General features: G+C 57.8%; 1 protein-coding gene across 5 annotated transcripts; it reads left to right on the plus strand.

The window, feature by feature from the left end:
• Window positions 1-442: 442 nt before the first annotated feature.
• Window positions 443-6,904, plus strand: MEAF6 (MYST/Esa1 associated factor 6). 5 transcript variants are annotated; one of them, XR_010652848.1, is made up of 9 exons: window positions 443-597; window positions 738-853; window positions 937-1,024; window positions 1,426-1,471; window positions 2,188-2,380; window positions 4,808-4,837; window positions 4,941-4,998; window positions 5,639-5,672; window positions 6,142-6,904. XR_010652848.1 is itself a non-coding variant. In XM_065857012.1 (8 exons), the coding sequence occupies exons 1-8, from the start codon at window positions 502-504 to the stop codon at window positions 6,148-6,150; spliced, it is 612 nt and encodes a 203-aa protein (XP_065713084.1). In that variant the 5' UTR covers window positions 443-501; the 3' UTR covers window positions 6,151-6,904. The 5 variants fall into 5 exon arrangements, 3 of the variants coding, with proteins under 3 accessions (XP_065713084.1, XP_065713085.1, XP_065713087.1); XR_010652849.1 differs by lacking the exon at window positions 4,808-4,837; XM_065857012.1 differs by lacking the exon at window positions 4,941-4,998.
• The last annotated feature ends 5,873 nt before the right edge of the window (window positions 6,905-12,777 follow it).

The following is a 12,777-nucleotide window of genomic DNA, read 5'->3' on the forward strand; positions in this document are numbered from 1 at the left end:
GGGTGATTTGTGTAGTGGGGAATGTGGAGGGTTTGTGCTGCACCCCAGGGGTTCGTTCTGTGCCCCGGCTCTTTGTCCCGGTTCACACAGAAACGGGAAATACCCGGGGGGTTCGGGGCAGGACCGGGGCCGGGCAGGGCGGTCGGGGCCGGGCCGGCCAGAGCGGCCGCTCCCTCCAGCAGGACGCGGCGGGAGCTCCAGCACCCGGTTCGGTGGCACCGGCACAAGGCTGCGATGGCTGTTCCGAACCGGCTTTTCGGGGGCGCAGAGCCGGGACGCTCCGCAAGCGCGGCCCCGCTCGGTACCGGACACCCGGCGGACACCGGGGCCGCCCCGGAGCCGTGTGCGCGGGTCCCGGGGCCGGTGGGCGGGCTCGGGGCGGGGCCGGGCGGGCTCGGGGCGGAGCGGCGGGGCCGGTTCCGCTCGGCGCTGCCCCCGGCGGCCCCTCCCGGCAGCGCAGCCGCCGCCCCGCCCCGCCCGGCCCGCGCAGCCGCCGCCGCCATGGCCGCGCTGCACGCCAAGGCCGGCGGGCCCCCGCAGATCCCCGACACCCGCCGGGAACTGGCCGAGCTGGTGAAGCGCAAGCAGGAGCTGGCGGTGAGCGGCGGGGCCGGGGGCGCGGGGCCGGAGCGGGCGGGCGGCGGGGCCGGGGCCGGGGCCGGGGCCGGGGCGGGCGGGGGCCGGGCCCGCTCCATGGCCGCGCCGGGCCCGCTCCATGGCCGCGCTGTGCCCGGCAGGAGACGCTGGCCAACCTGGAGCGGCAGATCTACGCCTTCGAGGGCAGCTACCTGGAGGACACGCAGATGTACGGGAACATCATCCGCGGCTGGGACCGCTACCTCACCAACCAGAAGTGAGTCCGGGGACGCTGCCGGTGCCGCCGGTGCCGCCCGCCCGCCCGCCGGGCCCCCGCCATGCTGCTTCTCTCCGTTTCAGGAACTCCAACAGCAAAAACGACCGCAGGAACCGCAAGTTCAAGGAGGCTGAACGGCTCTTCAGCAAGTCCTCGGTCACCTCGGCAGCGGTGAGCGCCGGCCTGTCCCTGTGTCTGTCCCCATCCCCATCCCCATCCCGCCCTGCTCCTCCTGGTTGCCAGGCTACTGCAGGACCAGTTTTCTATTTAAGCCCCGACCCCAAGCATCTTCACTCCCCCTTGCAGCCTCTTTCCAAACCCCTTTTCCTGATGCCCAGAGAGGCGAAAGGAACCACTGTGTAGAGCCACCTGTGCCACACACTTGTCACTGCCACCTGTGTCTTTTTCTCTTTGCTTCTACCCCCCTTGTGCTGTGCTGGTGCTGAGCCGTAAGCCCTTCCAGGCAAAGCCCTGAGGTGTCTTTCTCTGTGCTGTGATCCCTGTGGTTTCTGAGTGTTTGAAAAGCGTTAAGTGAATTCCTGCGCTTATTAACACCCCTTTCGGTTTTCCAGGCGGTCAGTGCGTTAGCTGGAGTCCAGGACCAGCTCATTGAGAAGCGTAAGTCACTTCTTAATTTCTCTCAGAGCCTGGGAAGAGCTGCATTCTTCCCACACATCAGCTCCCCCGGTCGCGTGGGTCCGTGCTGCTCCCGCGTGGGTCCGTGCTGCTCCCGCGTGGGTCCGTGCTGCTCCCGCGTGGGTCCGTGGCACTTCCGCGTGGGTCCGTGCTGCTCCCGCGTGGGTCCGTGGCACTTCCGCGTGGGTCCGTGCTGCTCCCGCGTGGGTCCGTGCTGCTCCCGCGTGGGTCCGTGCTGCTCCCGCGTGGGTCCGTGGCACTTCCGCGTGGGTCCGTGCTGCTCCCCATCCTCCGACCGCTCCAAGTCAGCAAAGTGGCCCTGGGAGGAACAGAAGTAAAGCTGAGCTTCCTTTCTTGGATCAACCTTTATGCTCAGCAAGGATTTACTGTGCATCAAACTTATTCTTGGTGCTCTTTGAAGAGGCTCGGATTGCTGAGGCAGCTGCCTGCGAGTCACCTGGAAGCGACACGGGGAGGAGCCGCTTGTGTTCAGGATTTTAAGAGATGTTTTTGCGGTTCTAGCGTGGTTCGGCCGCTGAGGAGGCAGCTTCCGGCCTACTCTTCAGGTTCAGTTATTTACCTCTGGTGCCGTAATGCTCCGCCTGTCTCTGCTGCCCCGTGCGCTGTTTCTGGGGGTCACTCCTGTGCGGGGCTTTTTGGGGTGTAACCTTGTGCTCATCCCCTTTGTCACGCTCTAGGGGAGCCAGGCAGTGGCACAGAAAGTGACACTTCTCCAGACTTTCACAACCAGGAGAACGAGCCCAACCAGGAGGATGCCGAGGAGCTGGATGGGTCTGTGCAGGGGGTGAAGCCCCAGAAAGCCGCGTCCTCCACTTCGTCCGGGAGCCACCACAGCAGCCACAAAAAACGGAAGAACAAAAACCGACACAGGTTAGTGGCACCAGCAGCCTTCTTGTGCCTTCTGAGTGCTTGGCTCTTGGTGAATCAACTTTACTACGCGGCAGGAACCAATAATTTGTTAGAATGGGGAGCAGCTCAGGTCGTTTGTGTGGCGTTTCTCTGGTTTTCGGCTGTGTGTGTCTTGTTCAGCTCTCCCAGGAGCACAATCTGCAGTCCCCAGGGCCAAACAGGATAGGAATGTCAATACTTTCTTTGGGAAAGAGGGTGAAAGAGCCAAGGGAATGTTTTGGGGGTTGTGGACGCTCTTCACTCAGATTTCCCCTCCAAGCCCTTTCAGTTTGCAGTGTCCCAAACTGAGTCTCTTTTGATTGTCACATGGAAGAGTTGCTTTGTCACGTTAACCTCAAAGTGTTTGCTATTAAACTCGCCCGAAATGAAGCTTTCCCGCACTCTTCGTGGTGAACTGGGATGAGTTCTGCCCATGAAGGTTTGTCTGCAGCGCCGTGGGCTGGGGGCTCACAAATCTGGAATAACCCCCGGCCTCACCGTGCTCCCCATGGGCCAACACACCCTGCTGCGCAACCCGGTCCCGGTGCCCTGAACCGAGGGACAGGGCATGTGGGTCACTCCCCAAGGGGAAATAATCCCTGTAAATCCACGTTTTTAGAGAGAGGAGACACTGCAGACACAGCCTCTCTGGACGTGATTGCTGGAACTGCTGCCTAAAGATTATTAGAAGCTTTTAAAAACCAAATGTTCTTGCTAACTTTGAGCTTGTTGGCTTCATGTATGGATGGGCTTTCCTCTTTAGGGGCCCATCCCATACATTACAAGAGAAAAATGTTGTTAAGAGAAATGGTGCAAATGTGCAGGTTTCTGGGGGCAGGATGGTGTGGGAGATGCAGAGGTAGGTACAGCACTTGGAAAACGTTTAACTCCTTTCTCTCCTTCGTTAGGTTGCTAGCATATCTTTAATTCTTAGATCAGAATTTTCTTCCTACAGCCTTAATTGGGCCGACATCCTAAAGTACTGGGTGTCCCTTTGGGAACACGAAGCAGGTCAGAACTCTTTATTTTTGCCTTTAGATAATTGGCAAGAAGTTCAGGAATAACGCAAGAAACCACATCCCTGAGCAAGCTCTGAGAAATAAGCTGTAAATGGAAGTACAGCTTAAGACAGGTGCCGTTTCAGAGATGACACGGCCAGCAAACCAATCCAGGTGCCGTGGGGTGCACCGAAAATGCTGGAAATGACAGAAATCCTTTTGGTTGGTTGCACGACCCCGACTCGAGCGCCGGGATGAGGCGGCTGCACCCACAGGTCCCGCTGCTCTGGGGTCTCTCCTGCGTCCCCCCTGGGACAGCGATTCTTGTCACCCCGAGGGACGCAGACACATTGCAGTTAGGAACTGAGGCTCTGTAATGCTCGGCATGGCCGGGCAGGTAGATGATTAAAAGAAGATAAATTTGTGATAAAAACACTGGTAAAATTCTGCATGCCGTTACTGGCCATCCACCCCCTGAAATTGGTAGGAGATCAAGCAATTTCCAAGTCTCTCTAGGTTAAAAAAAGGCCTGTTGAGAGCGGAGCTGAGCGCTTAAAACGGGACAGAGCGCGAGAGGCCCCGCGGGGCTGTTCCTTGAGTGCATTGGGATGATTTTATTTCAAAAATAAGGCGATCCTGGTGTTTCTTTTGGCTCAGAAGCTCTTCCATGTGCCAGCAGAGGTGTGAGCTCTGGCCCTGTTGTGCTGGTGAGAGCGGGGGAATGGGCTCGGACGGGGCTGGACTGGTGGGAAGGGGCTGAACTGGGGATGTCCCAGCGGTTGAACGCAGAAGCAGCTGGAAGTCACGGTGTTGCTATCGGGGCCGCCACAGGAACACAAAGATGAGCGTTTTCTGTTCTATCAGCGCTTTTCGCGGCTAAAAAGTCTTTCAGGAGGAAGCAAAACTGTTTGCACCGAGAACCCCAGTGCTGAGGAAACCCGGTTGCAGGTGCTGTGGTGACAAGTCCTGTCCAAAGTGGCGACAGCGGGGTGGGATCGTCCCCAGGCCGGAATTCGCTCCAGTTAATGGCCCGCTGGGCTGTGGAGGGGCAGGATGAGGACCGGTCGGGTGCTCATCCCAGACCAGCTGTGCTTTGTGTGACACTCGGGGCTTTTCCCACTCAACGGGGTTCCCTGTGCACTGAGCCGCTCTGCCCCGGCACCCCCCGCTCCCCAAAACGTGGCCGGGGGGGACCCTGCATTCCCACACCCGGGGAGCTTTTTGTGCCCAGCTCTGCTTAAGAAACCTTAAGAACTTTATGGCATTTGAACACTGGCTTTATTATTTTTAAATTTTATTTTATTATTTATTTTTTTTAGTAATCTCGCTAGGGTGGCTAATCAACTAATTTATTTAATTCATTAGTATATTAATTTCTATTGCTTTCTTCCTTTCAAATGCTGCCCCTCAGCCCGTCTGGCATGTTTGATTATGACTTTGAGTAAGTTTGACTTGAATTAGTACTTGTGCTGTGTTGTTAGTGTGTAGACACCGATGTGCCTTTTGAGACCTTTCTAACCCATAGTTTATCTGTTTAATTGTAGGTATGTATATTAGGTTAGGCTGGGAAGTTTTTTTTAAAAACAGAAAAGCGTGATGGAGGTAACATTTTATTTAATAACTTCAGCAAAATTAAATTAACTTCACTCTTCTTTACCTTTCTGTTTCATTTTTTTTGTTTAAATATATCAACTTTTTAACTTAAAATCTTAGTCTAAAAACTGATTCTTCTGGCTTTGCTTAAGGAGATTAGTGTAGACTTGGATATTTCCTGCTGGAAAAATGTAATGAACTCAGTACCTTTGCCTCATGTAATCCCTGTCCTCTTAACCTCCTGCCTATCTCTATTCCAAGTAAATAACCATTACCACTATGTCTGAGTAATTACCCGTGGCATAGTTACACATCTAACAAATTAACGTAGAGCATGCGTATTTAACCTGAGCTCTTTATGCTGCGTAACTCCCCTGTGATTTTCATTACGAACCTTTATTAACTCTCTTTGTGAGTGGCCGGAATATGCATTTTGGCAAATAATAAAGAATCCACTCTCGGTCTCTTTGCTGCTCTCTGGTCCAGTACCACTGGGACAGCGATTTGGCTCAGCCGAATTGAGAATGTGGATTGAATTAACCAAATAGTCTTTGTCGTAGCCTGTGCCATATGCAGTAGCTGGTTCTTTGAACTCTGGTCTTGGTTTAATGTATTGAAATGGACGTTTCTCTTATCTTTCCAACCACAGGATTGATCTCAAGTTAAACAAAAAGCCAAGAGCCGTAAGTATCAGTGCTCTGTCCTTGTTTTCATTGCCCATCTCTAGACTCGCTGACTCCCACCCTTACCGAGCCTCCCTCTGCTGTAATTCAAGACCTTGTTTTCATGGCTGAGGAGTATCGTGGTATGAAATGAAATAAGCATTGTCTTGTGGATTTAACAGTAAATGAGCCCAGGCTGGCTTGTTATGATGCGAGGTCACAGTCAAGTCCTATGCACTTTTCATGAAAATAGCTGGTTTGTGTCTTATTATCTTGTCATGATCTGGAGCATTCAAAGCATCTGGTTTGAGTTGATGTGTTCTTGAACTGAGGTTTTTCAAGGGTCCTTTCTTTGGAATGTAAACACCTCTTTTCTGTTTTGCCTGCAACTATTGGTGTGTAGGAATGAGAGAGGCCTGAGCATCCCAGCTCTGATGCAGAACCGGAGGCGGAAGGGTCGTAACGTGCCTGTCGTTGCCTTTCTCCGCAGGACTACTAGAGTCATGGGCACCGATGGCGCTGGGATTTAGGTCCACGAGCCCCCTCTGAGAACCACGCCGGTGGACTGAAGGAGCCGGACGGCAGCTCTGCCCACGCTCTGCAGATGGGAGCCGCTCGCTCTAAAGAACTTAACCGGGGGGGAGAAAATCTTGGACCACGTACTTCGCATCATTTCTCGGTCACCGCGGTTGCAGGGGGCGCAGCAGCGGCAGCAATTCCTGACCCCTGTGCTCCCACCTCAGTTGGGAACCCCTAAACTTGGCTCCTGCTGCTGCTGCCCCCGCATCTGCAGACCCACGAGGGCGTTTCTTTCTCCACTGGAACGGGGTAGGAGTCAGTATGTCCATGCGTGTCGTAGGGCTTAGATTACTTTTGTTGCTGATACTTAGCTTTGTAGTTTTAATTTTGTTTTGGGGTCGGTGTGTATTTTGTTGTTGGTGGGTTTGGTTTTTTTCTTTTTTTTTAAACCAAAGTGTATAGTTAACAAATCAACTTTTGGTTTCTTTGGTTTAATCCATGTAAAGTGGAAGGTTCTTCATTTTGTGGAACAGCTGATTTTGATTCTCACTCAAGCAGAGAAGGGGGTGGTGAACCCTTTTCTCCCAACACCATCCCCTAAAACTCATGCAGGGAAGGCTGGAGCTCAGAACCCTCTTGCTCTTTGCTATCTTTGAGGCTGGGTGGATTCTCTTTTTAATACAAACTTCTGTCATTTGTACATAAACAATAAAAGTTACGTGTTTGTCTCTCTTCTCCTGCTTTGTTCAGTTCAAAATTTGACTCCTAGTGCTTTTTATTCCCCATCTGCTTTACAAAGACTTTGCTGGAATCCTTCCACCTTCTCGGGGTAGCTGCTCCTTGTCTCGTGACCATGAGGAGGATTCCTTGCTGCTTTCTTTCCTCTGGTAGACATAACAGCGAGCACTTGAAAGGGTTGCCAGGCACTAATCTCCAGCTGTGTTCAACTAATCCCGCTTCAAGGTAGGACGGGGATGTGAGTCAGTTCTTAAGCTCCTGGCGGGCCGCCCGCAGATCAGGAGCTTGTGACGGGAGCTGGGTCAAGACAGCAGTGCTGGTGTTGAAACAGGCGCCGCTTTTCTGAAGGGGGTGAGTTGCCTCTGTGGCCGCTGTTTTCCTGCACCACAGGAAGACTTGTGTCACCTACAGCCCCGGTACCAGCACGCGTCCTTGTCCCCAGTGACAGCTCGTCCCCGAGTGCTGCCCCTCCACTTTCCTGGGGCACCACAGAGCAGATGCAAATGTCTAAGTAAAGCTGCCCCACAGCAATGAAAGCTGAAAGTAGCAATTAAAAATAAATCATGAGTCCTGAACAGAGCAAATGGGGAGGGTGGCAGAGCAGCAACTGCCCTTAGAGCCACCACACGTGGAGCAGGAGGGACACTGATCCCTGAACAGCCTCGTCACCAAGAGGATTAGCAGTTTATCCAGCCCGAGCAGCAGAGCGGGAGGGTCCATGCATGGGTAAGTGGAGAGCGGGGGAGCGGGAGCCACTGTCCCCCAAGCACATGTCCCTTGGGAGGGCAGAGCATGGTGGGGCCAGAGGTCCTGGGGACGTCCCCTCTGTGTCCCACTCCGCAGGGTCCCCATGGGCCGGCGGCGCATCCCGCCGGTGCCGAGGTGGAGACAGCTCCTGCGCGCCGGGTGCTGGCGGCTCCTGTCGCTCTCGGGGACCGTACTGCGGGGGCTGCGGGGGCTCTGGAGGCTGCTGTGGGTCAGTACCATGGGGCCTGTCCTCAAGGACCTTCAGACACCCATGATACTCCAAACCTGCTGTGTGTCCAGAGCTGGGGGCCAGGATACGGGGTGTGGGTGCTGCCAGCACTCTGCCTCTGTACTGGTGGCACTGGGGGCTGTGGGAGGGGGTTACCACTCCACCTGGCAGTGTGACAGGCCTCAGGACCCTCATCTGGGTGTCGTGGGGGGGTTGGTTCTATCTCCCATGAGCTCTGGTGACATTGCTCCAAGGCTTTGTGCTCCCCAGGGTGGGTTTGAGCCACCACTCACCATGTGGCCACATCCTCTCCCCAGTACCTACTGATCTGCTACAAGATGTGCTGGGACAGCGCCTTCCAGGGCACCGAGGAGGTAACTGTCCCACCGTGTCCCCACAGCGCAGGGGCTGTGGAGAGCTCTGAGCCCCAGGACGTGCTCTGCCAGTGGCCCTGCAGGGGCTGTAGGTCCCCAGGGCCCCGCATGGTTCCCCGGTCTGGGTCAGTCCAGGCTCGGCATCCGGTGTCTCCGTCAGTCCCTGCTCTCCATGGTGGTTTTCAGCTCGGCCTGGCACTGCGGGCGAGGCTGGAGAGCAGCAGCGAGGAGGAGGAGGAGGAGGACGGGGGCTCCACCTCTGCGCTGGAGCCAGGGCAGGCAGGTGGGTCCCAATGTCCCTGGAGCGGAGGACAGGTGTCTGGGGCTGTGGCAGCAGCAGAGCTGTGGCACCAGGGCAGCGGCGCGGTGACCCTGGCGAGGCCGTGCTGGAGAGGCTGGAGGCGCTGGAGGCCGACGTCCGATTCCTGTGCACCGAGCTGGGCGCTGAGAAGCTGCTGTGGAGCAGCCGGTTCCTGGAGCTGCTGCAGGAGCAGCAGGGCCTGCGCCAGCGGGTGAGTCCCCATGGTCCCTGGCTCCTCTGTCCCTTCTGGGACCCCAGGCCCTCACGCCCCCTCCCAGCTGCAGGAACGGCCGTGGCGGTGGGACAGCGGTGACAGTGCCGAGCTGCTGGGGGAGGCAGAGGATGAACCTGCAAGTGGGATTGAGGGAGAGAGCCCGGCAGGTGGGGACCTGCTAAAGGACACCAGTGGATGGAGCCACCCTGGCACCCAGCCCCTTGCCCAGGCAGCCTGTAGAGGCCAGCAGTTCTGTGACAGGTAGAACATGTAAGTGAATGTGCAAGCAGGGTGGTGGCAAGAAGAAGGAACCCATGTCCTCCATGCCCAGGCACCATGGGACGTGGGCCAGGATGGCACAGTCCTGGCTGTGTTCTCATGTCCCCGTATGTGCCGCCATCCCCCGGTGCCAGCCGGGCCCTGCCCCGTCCTGCCCGTTCCGCAGAATTGCAGCCACTTCCCAGAAGCAGGAATGGCAGGGAGGCAGCTCCGGGCAAGCTGCTGCCTCCCGCGCTGCCCAGGGCAGGTCCCAGCCCCGCTGTGCCCAGGGCCACCCCCGGCTCACTGTCCCTGGACAGGTTCGCTGCCAGCTCCCGCTCACCTTGCACAAGCTGGAGACGCTGGTGTCACAGATGAATTGCAAAACCCAAGTCCTGCCCCGTTTGCTTCCTTGTTGGCCAGACAAGTCCCCTCCATCAGATGCTCCACGCATGTTGCAGCTCTTGGCTCTGGGGGTCTCACCCCCAGAGAACGGCTCAGCCAGGGATGCTGAGCTCCCATCTGGGTCGTCAACGGGTGACTCTGGGCTGTGGTCCTGCTGCCCCCACCCTGCCAGGGATCATCCACGGCTGCTGCGAAATACAGGCGGCTGCCTCCCACTTGGTTGCGTTCGCTTGGTCTTTCCCCTGCGCAGGCTGGGGCGGCTGCACCACCGACTCTGCACAGACCCCGGTCCCATAGCTCCAGGGAGGGGGTGCCAAGGCAAGCAAAAAGGGGACGGCTCCCCAGCCCAGCACAGTGTGTGCCCAGGGGTGACTCAGTCAGGGAAGCGTTCCCTGCCGAGGGGAACAGGTAGCAGCAGTGCTTCCCACCCCAGAGCTAATCCTGCCTTGCGAGAAGCCCATGCAAACCAGCTGCTCCTCACCAGGAGATGGGCAAACCCTTTTCATCGCCGTTCCCACTGCTCGGAACACGTCTCGCCAACCCTGTGTGCGCAGCCCTTCCCTGCGGGCCCTGGCACCACGCTGGCTGCCACCGCCGGCTGCCTACGCCCTTGGCAGCGCTGACCCCACGAGTGTCTGGCACCCAGTAACTCCTGATGAGTGCCAGGTACAGGGGAATGGAGCCACTCACTGGCAATTGGCCCATTGCAGAAGCTGCAGCTGCCCCAGAGACAGGGCAGCACTAACACGGGAGCATCCGCCCTCTGCCACAGGCAGCACAGACCTGGCCTCCAGCCCTCAGGCTCGCATGGCAATACCTTCATTCCAGTGTTATCGCCAGCACCAGGCAGACTTGTCCGGTGCTGCCTAGGAATAAACCCTGCAATGCTGAGGAACAGCTATTGTGACCCTGCTGCCGTCCCCTGAGCCCTGGAGAGCACAGGGGAACCATCCCCACAGCCCGGCTGCAGCCTCTGCACCCTCCCCCGGGAGCTGGTCCGGCGCAGGGACTGGGGACAGGCTCCTTCGGCGAGCTGGGCTCACCCAACGTGCCCAAGCAGCACCCAGACCGTCAGGGAACTGATGCAATGCAAATAACAGCAGCCTGACTCAGCCTGCACCAGCCTGGCTCCTGCGCCGTGTTTGAGGTGGGACAGCCCCACGCTTCTTACAAATACCAAAATAAATCAGGTCCTGCAAACAAGCCACTCCTGCTGCAGCAAACCCCAGCCCCAAACTCCCACAGCAACCACAGCCACACAGGACGTGGTGGCAGCACCGGCCGTGTCAGACGGCAGCGATGGCACAAGGTCCTGGTGCTGCTGCAGCTCAGCAGCAACACACAGGCTGTGCTGGAAATCCCCGGCCAGCCCCGCTCCACCAGCAGCCACGGACGGGCTGCAGGAGGCGAGATCCAGCAGCATAGGTACATTGGGCTGCATTTCCCAGCCCCCGCGCAGCCCCCGCGGGTGGGCAGCCCCGATGCAGCCCTTGCACCATCCGCACACAATGAGGCAACAGCTGCCGCGCAGGCTGCAGAAACCCCTCTCCAGGGCCAACACACCATGTGAATCCTCCTGACCTATTGCTCAACCGGACACCGCGCTAAATCCAGAACATCTGTGCAACACAGCCCTTGGGGAGGCCACGGGGAAGCTTGGGGCCGCCTCTTGCCCGTGGCTTTGCCAGGGGCTGAGTGGCTGCTGCCTCTCCAGTCCCTGCAGCCGGGGTTGAGCTTTGCTCGGGGCAGTCTGCTCCAGGACAGACTGCGGTGGCAGGACAGCACTGCAACTCCCCAAGGGAAAGCTTTCCCCAGGCTAACCCTGGCCTGAGGGAGCATGGGGTGTTCAAGGCCTGAACCCCAAGGCACTGGGAAGGCTGGTGACAGCTGAACTCATTGTGCAGCTAGAGGAGGGCGAGTGCTGACAGGGACCTGCACCTGCAGCATTGCCAGCTCCTGCACACCCTCGGCGGGACCCAGACCCCTCTGTGGCTCTGTCACCTTTCTGTTCCCTCAGGTGCAACATTCACCCTGTGCACTTACTTCCTGCATTTCTGTGTCACAGCAAGACTGAGCCTTGAGCTGCCTCTGCAACACGGGGTGCAGAGCTGCTGCTGCACCTCTTCCTATCTGCAGGGAAAGAACCAGCCCTGTGGGCTCAGCGCTGGGTGAAAACAGCGGTTTGACGCTGAACCTGCTTCCTTGTCGGGTGGCCTGGCGGCCGGGTGGCACAGCCACAGCCCCCACGTGACACCACGGACACATGTACTGCCATTCCTTCACAGCCCCTTTCCCACGGCCCAGAGAGGGGCCTGGGGTCAGATTCCTGCCTCTGGAAATGCCTTAAAATGTTTTGAGTCGAGCCTGCCACATCCTGGAAATCCCCCGAGGGGAGGGACCAGATGGGTTCAGTGAAGTTTGGTGAGCAAGAAGCACAGCAGGCGGCTGGCGCAGGGGAGGGGACGCTGGGGTTCAGACGCCTTGTCTGGGCTGGGGCTGCACCCACCGCCCAGGGGTCAGGGACAAGAACCCAGCTGCCTCTGCCCCAGGCTCTGCCCAACACAGCTGCCCCTCTTGTCCTTCCCTCTTTTGAGCACTGACTTAAAAACACAAGTGAAGATATCCCAAGGAGCACAACCAACCACTGCTGGAGGGTAAAGGATGGGACGCTTAGTTTGGAAGGACAGAGCTGGCCATGGATGGGTTCAGCGCTTGTTTTGCAGAGCTCACAGCCACCAGGCAGCTCCCGTTGGCCTCGCTGTCCCACAGAAACAGCCTGGGCCACCTCAGACACTCTCCTGCTCCTTCCCATGGCCGTGCCCTGACACTTCTGCAGCCCGTCCTCCAGCTCAGCCTGGCTGCTCATCTTTCCAGGGGCAACAGCAGCGATTCCTCACCCTGCGTGGGTAGGAAAAGCAGCTGGGAGAGGATCCAGCCCCCAGGGCTGAGCACAAGGCCAGGACGGAGGCATCGCAACCCCCAAAGCACAGGAAACAACTGGGTGCCTGCGTGTGACCTCTTTAACTCAGGCCTAACTTTTAGAAGGATGAGAAACAAAGGCGCATGCACGGCAGCCACGATGGCCCCCCCGAGGAAGCGGTGAGCCACAGGACGCGGCTGGAACGCTCCCCAGGCACAGCCCGGGCTGCAGGCAGCTCCTCCGCTCGCAGAGGGGAAAACACAGCGGGGACGGATCAGTGACACCTCCATCGGCAGTGCCCGCATGTCCCGAGCTGCTGAGCAGCACTTACACAGGGACATCGATGCTCCTGAGCAGGAGGCAGCAGCGTCGCTCACGCAGGATCCGCATTTGAGAGGATTCAGCGGCTGGATCTCCGCAG

The sequence above is a fragment of the Patagioenas fasciata genome, chromosome 25, assembly GCF_037038585.1.
Source record: "Patagioenas fasciata isolate bPatFas1 chromosome 25, bPatFas1.hap1, whole genome shotgun sequence".
NCBI lineage: Eukaryota > Metazoa > Chordata > Aves > Columbiformes > Columbidae > Patagioenas > Patagioenas fasciata.